The sequence below is a fragment of the Aplysia californica genome, unplaced genomic scaffold, assembly GCF_000002075.1.
Source record: "Aplysia californica isolate F4 #8 unplaced genomic scaffold, AplCal3.0 scaffold00267, whole genome shotgun sequence".
Taxonomy (NCBI): domain Eukaryota; kingdom Metazoa; phylum Mollusca; class Gastropoda; order Aplysiida; family Aplysiidae; genus Aplysia; species Aplysia californica.
Window position 1 is genome coordinate 129424 of NW_004797537.1, and position 14817 is coordinate 144240.

Genomic DNA, 14817 nt, shown 5'->3' on the forward strand with positions numbered 1-14817 from the left:
TATATATATATATATATATGTACACATACACATCTGTACATCCTTTTACCAATCTAATTACCATTTACATCCTTTTAACAAAACTAGCGTGCATTAGGCTAGTGCAGAAGTATATGTGAGGCGTGCTGACAAAATGAGTTACTTCTCGCAATCCACAAAATGGAGATATTGGCTAAAAATCGACACAGGGGTCAAATTTGTAGAACTTTTACTAATGCAATATTCTAGAACTATAACATGCCTTTTTTTTATTCCATACTAATATATTATAAAAACTTCACGTAGAAGCGTGATAGGTCTATATCTTTTTTTAAAAGTCTTGAATCCGAGAAGCAACTCCTTTTGTCAGCACGCTTCACATATTCAATAACCAACCAGTACCACGTACCATACTAGAGCCTCGGCCATCATGTCTGAATTATATTATTATCATGATGTAAAAGGGGAAAGTTCGACTGGGAGATGGGCTAGATGTTTGCCCACCACTTGACGCTCGAGAACAGAGGAAGACATGGACACACACACACACACACACACATGCACGTACGCACACCAACGCACACACCCAACACACCCCTTTCCTGTTAAGTCTGTGTGTTTTTCACCTCTACCGCCAGTTGTTCTGCCCGCCACCAACATCAACTCTATTTGTGTACATACATACACACACACACACACACACACACACACACACACACACACACACACACACATACACACACACACATACATACAAACACATATACATACATACATACGCGCACGTACGCACACCAACGCACACACCCAACACACCCCTTTCCTGTTAAGTCTGTGTGTTTATCACCTCTACCGCCAGTTGTTCTGGCCACCACCAACATCAACTCTATTTGTGTGCATACACACACAAACACACACACACACGCACACACACACACACACACACACACACACACACAAACACACATGCACACATACACGCACGCACACCAACGCACTCACACCTTTGATGTTAAGTCTGTGTGTTTCTAACTAACTGACTTCAGGATACATGTGATATTGTTTTTCTCTGTGCTGTAACTGGATCGATAACAACAACAACAACTGGATCGATAACAACAACAACAACTGGATCGATAACAACAACAACAACAACTGGATCGATAACAACAACAACAACAACTGGATCGATAACAACAACAATAACAACTGGATCGATAACAACAACAATAACAACTGGATCGATAACAACTCTGTGCTGTAACTAAACTTTAATTCTTAACGAAGTAAGGTGTAAATAGTAAAACAGAATTGTCAATGAATAGAAGCGGGTTTCAAGTCAAAGGCTCTTCATTTTACTTTCCTGACAGCAACATTCTATAGGTTTCAGCTCTGGAGAGAGAAAACTTCAGTTTTATCAAATTCTACTTGAGTTACTTTAGCACAAGAAAAGACGTGATCCAGGATCTTCCTCATGTAGGAAAATGGGTTATATTCTGTTAGGCCTCTGTGCTGTGCTTTCCTTAATTTTCTGAATGAAACACTTAACACATACATTCTGATTCATTTCTATTTCTTTTTTCAGGGGAGCCGAGGTTTGATGTCAATGTTTCTGTCCCAGCTTATATGATGAACTCTCCTAATGCAGTCATTAAGGGATCTGTTACTTCAAAGTAAGTGAGCTGCAAACTTCTAATCCACAGAAAATGAAAACGTCCATTGTGATATGATACCATGATACTTGAATGGGATGGACATGCTCCAAATATAGCACACTCGTGGCTGTTAAGTCCTTGTTTTATGGGTAAATGCTGAGTCCCAAGGTTATTTCTGTTGAATTGGAAAGACTATAACGTACCATGGGTACTGTGACATATTTTGCTAGATTGAAGTGAGCTCCATATGTCAAGATTTTACTGTTCTTCAAAGATTTCTTTTTGACAGTGAAAATACTTTCTTTCAGAATGTTATTTCAATGATTAGCCATAAGCGAAAAGTAACTATATGTATGTATTGACTGTTGTCGCTTACTTTTGAATGTATGCTTTGAGATGATTTTGATTTTTTTTTTTTATTCTTTGTTTAGCATCTGTACTTAAAATATTACTAGGGTATTCACAAGCTGTGCTGAAGATGAATGTGTGATGTTGACTTTTTTCAAATTTGTCTGCAAAGTTCTGCTTTATGTTTGACGTCATTATTTTACTTTAGGCATTGTGCTATGGAGAACATAGTGGTACAATTTTGTACCTAGACAAGTGTTTGATTTATTATGTTTCTATTTTTTCTTTTTTTAAATAAGTTTTTTTTTGTGCGCATGCTTTCTGTTTCGTAAGCTGTTAAATCGTGGACGTTCCATAATTTCATTATGGCCTGTTTGGGTTGTAAAATTGAGTTATCTGTTCAAGCTCTTTTGAAATATGTGAGGCAGCGTGGTGGAATCAGGCTCTCCTCAAAATAATCAAAGTGAAGAAACCTGCATTTTTCCGCAGGTTTGTGAATTTTTATTTAAAAAGTTATTTTTTTGCTCCTCACCTTTCATGCCCATTAAAGAACTCATTTCTGTGTGGATTTTTCTGAAAAACGTTGATTAAAGGCACAAATAATTTTTAAAAATTTAGTTACCACGGACTTTTAAGCTAAGGAAATAACTAATCTTTGGAGGCCATTTTCTCATTTATTTTACCTCTGAAAACAGGTGACCCCCACCTCCTTCATTCGCATATATCTCGACTTGTATTCAAGATAAATGGATATTTTTTTCATTAAAATAAAGACAAGTGAACAAGTTTTAAGATGATACCAATAACTCTCCACGCCCAAAAATTGACGAGAGCCTGATTCCACCACGCTGCCTCACATATAGTCTAATAAAATTTATAAAATGTATAGATTTATTAAGATATAAAGTTAATTGGTCTGGGTCATCCTGATTTAGCAGTGAAGAGGGTTTTTTTTGGTGATTTTTGCTGTTGGATGGATCTCAAAATGGGTGGGTAAGTTATCTTCCATTGCTAAAGGTATGCTATTTTATTTTCAAAATTGGTTCACTTTTAAAAGTGAACTTTGGAATTGAAATCGATGAAATAGGAGTGCATAAGTTGTTAGTACTAAATAGATGCAATAGTGTAAGAGATTGAAATAAATGAAGGGAGTCAGAAAAGTTAAATCGATTCATTTGCATGTGCTTGTATTGATGACATGCGAGCTTCAAATGAAGATGTTACCAGATCACACAATGCTCCTTTTACAAAATTCCTGTGTTTGTTTAATTTCTTTCTAGTCACACAAGTGGTCGCCCGTGCATGGGAAATGCGACTCTCACTGTGTTTTTCCGCCCTCGTGAGGAAATCTGGAATGCCACCAGGGGATGGGAAAAGCCGTACCGTGATCGGCTGGGCAGCAACGACAGTCCTGGCTTCCTGCCTGTGAAACCTGACTACATTCCAGTCACAGAAGTACCAGTGAAAGACTACTACATGTATTTTGCCTATGAGTACAAATTTATTGACTTTGTAAGTCCCTGATTAATTATTCTTTATTGTTTCTCCCTCCCCTCCCCCCCCCCCCCCCCCCCAGATCATTCCGACCGAGAAACAGAGAAAAATTGTATGACTGTAACGGTCAATGGGCGCACTTGACATGTTCCTTATTACAAGATTTATGTCAGTCTCGTTATTGTTGAGGAAGTTCAATGCTTTATTTCAAAGTGGCCTTTTGGGGGGGGGGGGGGGGGGGTTCTTATTTTGTATCAGGTTGAGACTTAAAATGTAAAGCAAATGAAATGAAAATCATTGTACATCCTGAAAGATGGATAGATGATCTGGATAGACAGGTACATAGAACTGCTTGATATACTATATTTGTCATTGACATAATGACACTTTTATGTATATCTCCTTTTGCATAAGGGAATTATAAAACTTATGGGAATGAACTAATGGGTCTTTAAGAAATCGATGCTTTGAAGAGATTTGTTTTTGTTCTCATGAACATGTTACGACAATGTTACTGCCAGAGTAAATTAGCCTTCAGTCTCTTCATCTCAAGTATGTTGTTGTCATATCAAGTATAAGACAGGGGGCTCTCGTGGCCTGGAGGTTAAGGTGTTGGCCTCTCATTCAAAGGTCCCGGGTTCGAATCCGGGTAGCGACCGAACAATTTTCTTCTCTAAAATTGTCTCCTTTCACCTCCTGTCCTGCTCTCTAGCAATGTTCTGTTGTCTGCTTTTATTTCCACTTTCTGCCCCCACCCCCTCACCTCCTTTGCCCCCTCCTCTGGGCTCCTAGCTGACTCTTTCTGCAGCCTTTCTACTGCTACTCCTTGGCTCCTCCTTACTGCTGTCTTTCTGCCACACCCCTGATCTTCTGGTAGGAAAGATCGACACCTAGCCTTCTCGGACAAGGGCAAAAAATCTCGGAGGGCCCGTGTGCAAGTTGCGCACATTAAAGATCCCTTGGTGGTCTAAAATCGATAAGAATAGGCTTCGGCCACCACCCGGGCAAAATTCAAAAGTTCCTACCAACTGAAAATATTAGGTGTGTCCCGCACGCTCATATGACCTTATGCAGTTGCGAGCGCCGTAAAACACTTAACAAAAACCCCCCAAAAAAGTATAAGACATGTATTTCATCACAGTAACATCTAGGAAAAGATTGTCCCGGGTTTTAGTAATTATTTTGCTCTTTCATCTTTCTTCTGTTTGCTGTGCCCTTTTATATTTTGGCGCTCTCTTGTAAGGTTCCCACCAGTTGCGTAGTTAGCTAGCTTAGATTCATGGACAAAGTCAAGCAGTGTCTGTAAGATGAGATTTAATTTAAATAATGGTCAGTTGGGTTTGTCATTGAGTAACACTTTTTAGTCTTTGTAAAAAAAAAAAAGCTTCTTTGTATCGATCTGCCTATATGGTATTTGTGTTTTTGAATTGAATGTAGTTTGTAATGTGTCATGTTGTGTGCTTTAAATCTATATGTATTCATCCTGGTTTCCATACAAACAAGTAAAATGGTCTTTTCTTTCTCTCCCCCCCCCCCCCCCCTCCAATTTTTTCCCTCCTCATTTCTTTAACCATTTCCAGTTGTGTTTTTTTTTAATAGAATTTTTGGGCAAAACTAAGAGCCAAAGCTGTCGTCACTGATTTTTAAAAATCTTTCTTCTTTCCTGTCAGTATCAAGGGAGAATAGATTTTGAAGTAACGAAAGCAGAACTTGAGGATCTGGCTGGCCGAGGGGGTGAGACCACCAGCCTTGTGGACAGTGAGTTCATGTTCTTTGCCAATGTTACGGACTGGTACTCCGATCTGAACCGCACAGGCTGGGCAGGGACCATCATGTACGAGAACGACGTCAAGATGAGATGGGTCGGAGGAAGTGTGAAAACGTTTAAGCCGGGGTCCATCTTGAAAGTTCAGGTTCGCTTTTGTGTCCCTTGTGGGTTGAAGACTGTGTGTGTGTGTGTGTGTGTGTGTGTGTGTGTGTGTAGATGTGTGTGTGTGTGTAGATGTGTTTGTGTGTGTGTGTGTGTGTGTAGATGTGTGTGTGTGTGAGTGTGTGTGTTTGTTTGTAGCGTGTATGTCTGCATGTGAGTCTGTGAGTGTGCACTAATATATTATGTGACTTAAGTGAAAATGTCCATCCCCCCTCCAACCTTTCCCCACCAACTGTAACCATTCCCTGTTTGATGTAAGTTATTTTATCTTGGGGGAGGGGGGGGGTCTTAATGTAAGACAACTCCCATAATAATTATTTATCTTGAATCAAAACTTTAGCTCAAAATGTTTTTCTTCATATTGAGCTTAAAAATTTCAAGTGTTTAAAATTATTTCGTCGATTGCCTCAAATTCAAACCCAACTCCCCCAAGGGGCGGTGCCACTAACTGAAGGGTCTTTAGGCCATTCCCAAAGGGGGAACATTAATATGTTCTTATGCACAGTAGAATTATAAATTGTAAATGGGCTGATTCATCAATGTCATGCTCATAACTGTACCTGAACTGCAACTGGGATCTGCTCCTTTTTCTCTCCTAATCCTTACTATCATCATTTTTCCTTTACTTCTTTTGTATGTTTGTTACACTTGTGTGACCCGCTATTTCCGGGGTGCCTTGATAGTCGAAGCAGACTTTGTGCTGTTGAAGCTAGAGAGGTGAGCAAAGTAAGCCCGATTCCCTGTAAGGACTTCTCGGTTGACATCTACCCTTTGACTCTCACAATATGACATCTACCCTTTGACTCTCACAATATGACATCTACCCTTTGACTCTCACAATATGACATCTACCCTTTGACTCTCACAATATGACATCCACCCTTTGACTCTCACAATATGACATCTACCCTTTGACTCTCACAATATGACCTAATGCAGTTGTGAGCGGCGTAAAACCTCTACTTAAAAAAACAACAACCCGAAAACCCAACTCCTTTTAACTTCCCAGGTGGCCGTTTCACGCTATGACGGCACACCTGTGACAGACGGAGGGGCTGTGACCATCGTACAGACTGTCATGACTTCTGCTGGCAATAGTGATGCAAGTGCTTCTGGCCCTCAGACTCACCCAGTCTTGCATGGCATCGCAGAGTTTGAACTCTTCCTGGGCGTCCACGCCCACAGTTTTACCTTGACGGTAGGATTCGCTCGCACCTCCCAACTGTCGTTGATGTAACTGTGATATTTTTTCCCGATAGTTGAATGCCCTACTAGGCTGGTCTTTTCAAAGATAGACCATTTGGTCTTGTGGTTATAGCTTGGAAGAAATGTGTGTAAGTACTTGGCTGCAGATTTAACCTTGATTTCTTAGTTTTTTCTTAAAAGTTAGTGCACTTCTCATCAGTCTGAAAATGTCAATGTCTTGAAAAAGTCATCAGCAATACGTCTACTAAGGTGTAATATCAATTTTTAAAGTAAAATTATAATGAGAGCTATTTTTCTTCTTTTTTAAAGTTTAACTTTTAAAAAAATGTAATTTATCCTCAGGCATCTTTCCAAGACCCGAGCGAACTACTTGAGACGAACACATACATTAACCCAGGGTTTGTGACAGGCCGGTCCAAGAACATTGAGATGCGGGGAACTCGTTACTACTCCCCGTCCAACTCGTACATCTCCGTGACAACCTCCACCGCTCACCCTCAGGTGTGGCTTTGTGGTCCTTTGTGTCACACTATGTTGTTTCTGCCGTCCCTGCTGCTGTAGTTGTTGTTGCTGTTGTTGTTGTTGTTGACAATGGTGGTATTTTTGCTGTTATTGTTTTTGCTATTGGTTCCCCAGGCTGGTGAGTTGTTTATTTGTTTCAGAAACGGAAGTCTTATGAAGGATCCTTTCTTCTGTCAATCTTTTGTTGTTGTCACTTTTAGTGTTGTTGTTGATGGTGTAATTGCTATTTTCCTTGGCTGCTAAGTTTTGCTCTGTTTTCAGTAACGGCACCCATCGTCGAGGAGATAGGTGGTTGTCTTTGACTAGTTGACGTCTTGGTGAATGTCATTATAATGTTAAAAAAGAAACAAACCCAAAAGGGAAGTGGGAAGCAGTCATTTGTACAGGAGATTATTTTAGACAGGTGGTTTTGTGAGCAGATTCATCTGTATTCATATCTTTCAATACCCCCTCCCCGCTTTTCCTTTTTCCACCTTTGCTATTCCTCAAAAAGTGCTTTTCTTTTTCTTTTTTTTTTCCAGGTTGACGAATACATAATATTCCATGTGAAAGTGAGCCATTACGTCTCTGCAATCTTTTACCAGGTAAACAGCGTTTTGTTGTAAGCACTTTTCTATCTCTTATTTTCATTTTTTTTACCTGTCTAGGGAGTAAAGAGGAAACGTTAACATTTGTGTTATCTTCATTACCAGTTTTGTATTGGTCTATGGGGGAGATACATTGGTGCTTTATGAATTCCCGCTTTAGACATCTTTTTCTTTCTAATTTATTCAATATTTTTTGTTTCCTCATTAACTTGCATATTCATCTTCCTGAGATGTTTAGGCTTAGTCTTTTCTTTTCTAATTTAATTGCAGATAATGGCACAAGGCAACATTATTATTGGTGATGAGCTTGAGATGACCTCTCGTCAGAAGACTTTCTCCATTGGTCTTTCTCGGGAAATGGTTCCTGTAGCTCGCATTGTGGTTTACTACATCAGAGAGCCTGAGGAAATAGTTACTGATGTCCTGAACTTCTTTGTGAATGGAACCAGACACAATATGGTAAGTATGCACACATGCCTTTTCATTGACGCTTTTCTACACGTATTCAGTGGCGGTGGGTAGTGAAGGGCTTACGGGCTTGAGCCCCTCACCCCCACCCCGTCCCCACCCCAACTCTATCCCTTAGTTAATGAAAGTTTCTTAAATAACGAAATAAGCAGCTGAAACCGTCATGATCGCACACAATGAATACACAGTTATCAGCTTGGCAGCTTGCCCGTTTATCCAATCATTGTTGTCACCGCTTACAACTATAGTAACCTAACAGCCAATCAAATGTCGTTAGGGCTCGGAAAGAATAAGCCGGTTCCCACGCCCGTCTTTAATGAAACTCTTCTTGTAAAAAAGTAGAAGACTTTAAAAAAATTACACTGCACAGAGGGCTCACGCTCTCCCAGCCCTGACAATGGGGTGAAAGTTTACGACACACTTTCCCCCAGTGACACAGATACCTATGCGCCCATTGGGCCTTTGTTAGGCGCGTTCTATTTTCAGCAACAACACGACCCAATCCACCTCATAGACAGTATGTGTTTGGAGTGCTGTGTGTTTGTGCCACTGAGATTTAACAGTTATTAATTACATCAAACCACCTTTGAGGCAACTTTTTCTTCAGATAAAAACTAATTAGAGAAATTTGGAGGTGAAACGGCTTCATCCCCACCATCCAGAAGCTTAAATTTAACTAAGAACAAAGAGATGGAAGACAAAGGTGACTCTTCTCGTTTGAATGGTTCTCAAAATGCCGTGGCTCGCCGTGAGTATAGAAAAATCATCACTATTTTGTTCTAATTGCTTGCTTTTTGGTGGTAAAGAAGTGGAAGAAACCTAAGCCCCACCCAAATCTTGGTCCACCCACCGCCACTGCACGTATTGTATCTGTGTGTCATATCTGTTCTTGAGAATTTCGGGTTGAGGTAGTTTTGCAGCAGGTGAGCATGCACACTACCTGCCTACTTGTGAATCTGTGGCCTTATATAAATTTTCTACAATCATAAAAGTATATTCACAGGCAAAGGCGAAGCTTGCTGGCAACTGAGTGATTATCGAAACGTAACCCCCTGAGTTGTATTATTTGAAATGATACAGGACTCCATTGCTACATATAGGAAAAACGACTCTCTACCCTGGTGACTTGTCTTTAATAGGAGGGCGGATGTTTCAGTTGGAGAAAGCGGTCTCTGAAATGACTTAACTGTGTTGAAACGAGGCGTAGATTAATCATTAAAAATCATGTGAATAGAGTATTGAATTTTACGTCATTTTGATAGATACAAACTTGCTTTCTTTAAGCAAATTTTTTGAATTTAAAGAACAAAGTCAATGCTAGTTATGAATGCATAGAAGTGAAGTTTTTTTTCTCCCGTTAGTCTCTGGGGGCTAGATTTTCCATAAACACAGGTCAGATGTACACATACTTTTTCTGAAGAAATCTCACCTCATAGAATTCTCGGAAATTAAATTCTGGTAAAAGATGCCATATTTTACAGTTTTTTTAACTTCCATAACTTCACACACCCCTCTTTTTTCCCTCCAGGTGAAGTTGGGTATCAACCGTGGCAAAGATTTCACCCGTGACACAATTGAGTTCAATGCGGAGGCTGACCCAGGCTCCTACGTGGCTTTCAGTGGAATGTTACTTGATCTCTACAGTCGTGGCCTTAGTGATGGTATCACAGAAAACAAGGTGGGCAACATGATCAGTTACTTTTGGATACAAAGTGTGTTTGCTTGCTTGTGTGTGTGTGTGTGTGTGTGTGTGTGTGTGTGTGTGTGTGTGTGTGTGTATGTGTGCATGTGTGTGTGTGTTTGCTTGTGTGTGTGTGTTTGTGTGTGTGTGTGTTTGTGTGTGTGTGTGTGTGTGTGTGTGCATGTGTGTGTGTGTGTGTGTGCATGTGTGTGTGTGTGTGTGTGCATGTGTGTGTGCATGTGTGTGTGCGTGCACGTGTGTGCTTTAGTTTTCACATTGTATATTGCGAAAACTGTTGAAAGTGTGTTGTTTTTTTTCTCATGAATGATCAAAAGTAAAGTGTATCTTTTTATTCCAATTGTATCTAACCTTCTAACATTAAGCAAGCCTATCAACTTTTCATGATAGATTCATACTATGTCCATGCTGTGCCATCTGCAACGGCTCTAAAACAAATCTTCCTATAAGAGCCAGTTCCACGTATCAAGATTTTAGCAAATTTTTCAGAAGGAACAAAAAACCTATTAATGTAGGTATGTATGAATGATCAGCACACCGGAAACCATCAAGCCCTAAAAGCGTATCACATGATACGTGATTTAGGAATTCTTGGCTTTACTCTCGGGTCCGTAGTAATTCTTGTTGCGTCATCCAAGTTGTAACAATATTGAAATCCATTCCGCACATCTCAAGATGAGCTCATTTGGAAGCAAAGCGAAGCAGTTATTTGCTTTTTATAGCGATTTTAAGTCAGGGAACTCAGTGTATCTTGTACAGAAATGAAGCCAATGATACGCGCTTTCGATTGGTGAAAAATAAATTTTAGCGCCAAAGTCATGATACACGGATCCAGCTCTTATAGGAGAAAATAGCACCCACACCAACACATAAGCTTTGTTTTGTTGAGGACAGCCGAATGGTGACACCTTTGGACATAATTTGTTTCCTGAAACAGCTGATAGAATTAATTCTAATTGAACTGTCTTGGGTTCAAACCTCGATCTTCGGGCAAGAAATGGTACACTGTTCTTCAAAAGCTTCTTCAAAAGCCATATATCTTTACATAATTTGGATGGTTGGCGGGTGCTCTGATGTGGTTTGCTCCTTCTTTCTTATCAAACATCTTTTACCCTTATCTTTCCTCCTTTTTTTTGTTTGTTACTCTCTTGTAATACCTCTATTCTTCAGAACTTGTTACTCTCTTGTAATACCTCTATTCTTCAGGATTTGTAAGACTTTATGAAAACTATACTAAATTTTACAGAATGGCAACTCCCTCAGCACGGCTGCAACACATCCCAGTGCCTTATATCTGCCTCCCGAGAGGGCTTCATACCTCTAAAATTACTGCCCTGCATTTAATATGACTTAATTGTGTGTATTCATGGATCTCAATATTCTGCTATTTAGCGGACTTCTGCTACCGCCATTTCCTCAGCTAAACTTCTCTATTGCTACCCTTTTATTTGAAATTATCTTCCAAACCCTTGAAGTGGTATGAAATAACCTTGCTTTGGAAAATTGAAGGTTTTTATTTCTGCTTTCTAGGGTTTAACAGTATAATGATAATGGGTGTCTCGCGAAAATGGTTTTCTGTCGCGATCACCCGGAAAGTTTCTCCTTTTTTAAAATTCTGATTTGAGACCCATGGTATTACGGCAGTATGCTCGGCAAAGAAGCGCCCAAAAATTGGTCGAAAAGTTGCAGGTTTCTCCATAGTTGTAAGATGGCCCCTCAAAAGTCTGGTGAGGAGGAAATCACAAGTGGCCTTTGGCCTGAAAAGGCTGTGAATGCCAGATTCTAGACATTCTGGGGGATTTACATCTTTTTTGTGTAAGCCTGTCTCTCCATGTGTGCTTTTGTCTTGGTGTATTCTTGCTGTTGGGGAATGCATTCATTTCTCATTCGCTTGTGAAATCTCAAACAATGATCTCTGCCAACCTCTTATGATTTAACTTTGAAGCATGAGGCAGTCAAGTGAAGGCATCAATATTCTTTTACAGTGTGTTTATTGAAAGAGAAAAATGTGCTGATATATTTACAGAAGGAAATTGTTTATTATAGTTGACTTATTTGGTCTAGATTGTTTATAATAGTTGACTTATTTGGTCTAGATTGTTTATTATAGTTGACTTATTTGGTCTAGATTGTTTATAATAGTTGACTTATTTGGATTGTTTATAATAGTTGACTTATTTGGATTGTTTATAATAGTTGACTTATTTGGTCTAGATTTTTTTAAAATAGTTGACTTATTTGGTCTTAATCTTTCAGCTGATAGATGAGTTGATGACGTATGATGAGCCTGCCAATGCCAGTTATCGACAACTGTGGAGGGTCAGTGACACGGAGTACGAGTACAAATTCTTCCATGGTTATGATTATGGCATTGATGGGACCACCTCGTTCAGTGTGAGTAGGAAGAAATTTATGTGTCTTTGTCTGTTGTAATTTTCAGCTTCTGGAGTTTGGAAATAAAAATGTTTATATATACACATGTATATATTGAACTGTATGAAGCAGAGAAAAAAATTCTTCCATAGTTTTGATAATTATGGCATTGATTGCTGAGTGAGAAGATAGTAATTTAATGTATATCTTTGCCTTTTGTGCCTAAGGGAATGGTTTACAAATAGATCTTATGTGAGATTCATTTGTGTTGGAGTGTAAAAATATAGCAAAAAGTTCATCTATCGTTGTGATTATGCCAGCAAACCCTACTCTTCATTCATTGGAAGTGAAGAAATTGACATGCCTCTGTTCTTACAGGTGATAATTCTTTATGGTTGAAGTAAGTATTTTTCTTTTTTAAATTTCAACTGAATTGACATTTTAAGAGCAGGAGAATTATTTAATTCCCAATCAGGATCTTAATTTTGAAAACAGTACTTCTTTCAAAGTTGGAAGAATAATTATGTGTTTCATAGACCTTTGTGTATGGGCGTTTGTACATTCAAGAGGCTTGTAGAAAATACAGAAGTCTCAAAGAAGTTCTCTTTATTTAAAAATGATAGATTTATAGATTTGTTTCCCTATTGATTGAAAACTCCCACAAATCAGCATTACTGTCATGACTACCTCGTTTCATCCAGTGTACAGTGTCAGTCCAGTGAGAGACATACTGCATTGCGGCTAATTTGTGGTTGCATGTATCATACGCAAATTTTCCATCCCTACCTGCTGTCAAGTGCTCATATTCTTCTGGATGAAGAAATAAAAACTAGAATAAAGTATCTCTTTAATACTACTTCCTTACTGTCACAGCCAGGAACTGAACCGGATGTGAACAGTTCGAAGTCAAAACATTGTCATTTATAGTTAAACATGTAAACGTACCTTGCAATATTGTTCAAGATTCCGTGCGGTTGCCCCGAGGTTTGAACATTTGACAAAGATGTTTTTTATAAAGACAAATTTTTATTTTATCAATAGGCCTATCACTCAAGTGGTATTTAAGATATGTTTCCTGTGAATTATATTCTGTTTTCAATTGAAATTTGTTCCTCTTGATAACACATTCTCATTCTGCTGAACAGTTCTAGATATGATTTCAGAAGGTATGAGCCTATTGATTAAAAACAATTTTTTAAAGCTAGTAAGTGATTTTTTTTACACAGACATAAAATACACTGCTTGGACATTCAGAAGCTCAATTTTTCTTCCCCAGAGTGCAGGAATGTTGATTCTCACAGATGCAGATGTCACACGCTTGCCTAGTAAGTTATTGAAAAGATGATTTATGTGTCTTTTGTTTTTTTCTTTATGGAAAGTAGAAGACACTTAAAAGATTTTCTTCGGGGATTCAGATAGTGGAAGAAGATGGCTGTAGAGAAATGGAGGGGATGTGGGGGCGGGGTATATTGTACTAATACAATTGTGCAATTTCTCTCCATTACCTCTTTTAGAGCATAGAGAAATGGAAATGAACCAATTGTTTTCAGCTTTTCTCTGCCAGTGTATCTCTTAGTTTAGTTTAGTACTGGGTTTTACGGCGCTCGCAACTGCATAAGGTCATATGAGCACCATGTATCTCTGCATAATTTTAGTGTCTATGTTCTGACTGAGAAAAAAGAAAGAAAAAATTTTTTAAATGTTTTTTTTAAACTTCAAGTTTCCTAGTACACTCCTATCCTCAACATGAATGGCCTCTTCTCAGGGTGGGCAGACAGTCCACAGACACCCCAGTCCACTACAACAAACTTCAAGTTTCTAGCCTTGCAGCAAAGTACTGCTTCACTTTAAAGTGTCACGCTATTCAGTCATGTTTATTTAGAAAGTAAGATGGAAAAAATCACCCCAACTGTTTCCTTCTACCTTTGTTTGAAGCTTCTATAGACTGAAAAAACAACACACACACACACACACACACACACACACACACACACACACACACACACATACACATGCACACACACACACACACACACACACATGCACACACACACACACACGCACACACATGCACACACACACACACACACACACGCACGCACACCAAAATGTTCTGTCCCCGGTCACAAATCCCCCAGTCTCAATGAGGTAAGATATATCTCAGCTCCTGTATAGGGACACATTCTTTAATGTGGATGCTCCTATGTGGTAGAGCTGGATCCTGCTCGCCAAATTTGAGAGTGGCGATTCACGATTCAGTCGGCTTCAATGAATCGCGAGTACGCGAGCACTCGTGGAACTGCAGCGGAACACTGACTGAAACGGAACAGTGTCATATCAACACCACTTGGCGAGCGCGAGTACCACTCTTGTTGTTCCGCCATCCTCTCCACCCTACACCCTTTGTTACGCTGCTCTATCAACTGACCTCAATTAGTGACCCCCATAAATTCACCCCCCCCCCCAACCCCATGATTTGCTGAAACAATGGCTCAATAAAATTCCTTCTGTCTATTGGTTGGACCCCGTTCATTTTGTTTTAATAGGGGGGTTGGA

The 14817-nt window shown here is 39.3% G+C and overlaps 1 protein-coding gene across 1 annotated transcript in view; it reads left to right on the forward strand.

Moving 5' to 3' along the window:
* LOC101856668 (CD109 antigen) overlaps nucleotides 1-14817 on the forward strand; it is a 58048-nt gene that overhangs the window by 10937 nt on the left and 32294 nt on the right. Inside the window, exons 7-16 of the mRNA XM_005100983.3 lie at nucleotides 1565-1652; nucleotides 3263-3494; nucleotides 5147-5389; nucleotides 6416-6604; nucleotides 6955-7113; nucleotides 7656-7718; nucleotides 7992-8180; nucleotides 9718-9867; nucleotides 12145-12282; nucleotides 13538-13586. Coding sequence (XP_005101040.1) covers nucleotides 1565-1652; nucleotides 3263-3494; nucleotides 5147-5389; nucleotides 6416-6604; nucleotides 6955-7113; nucleotides 7656-7718; nucleotides 7992-8180; nucleotides 9718-9867; nucleotides 12145-12282; nucleotides 13538-13586 — 1500 coding nt within the window. The remainder of the gene's footprint in view (nucleotides 1-1564; nucleotides 1653-3262; nucleotides 3495-5146; nucleotides 5390-6415; nucleotides 6605-6954; nucleotides 7114-7655; nucleotides 7719-7991; nucleotides 8181-9717; nucleotides 9868-12144; nucleotides 12283-13537; nucleotides 13587-14817) is intronic.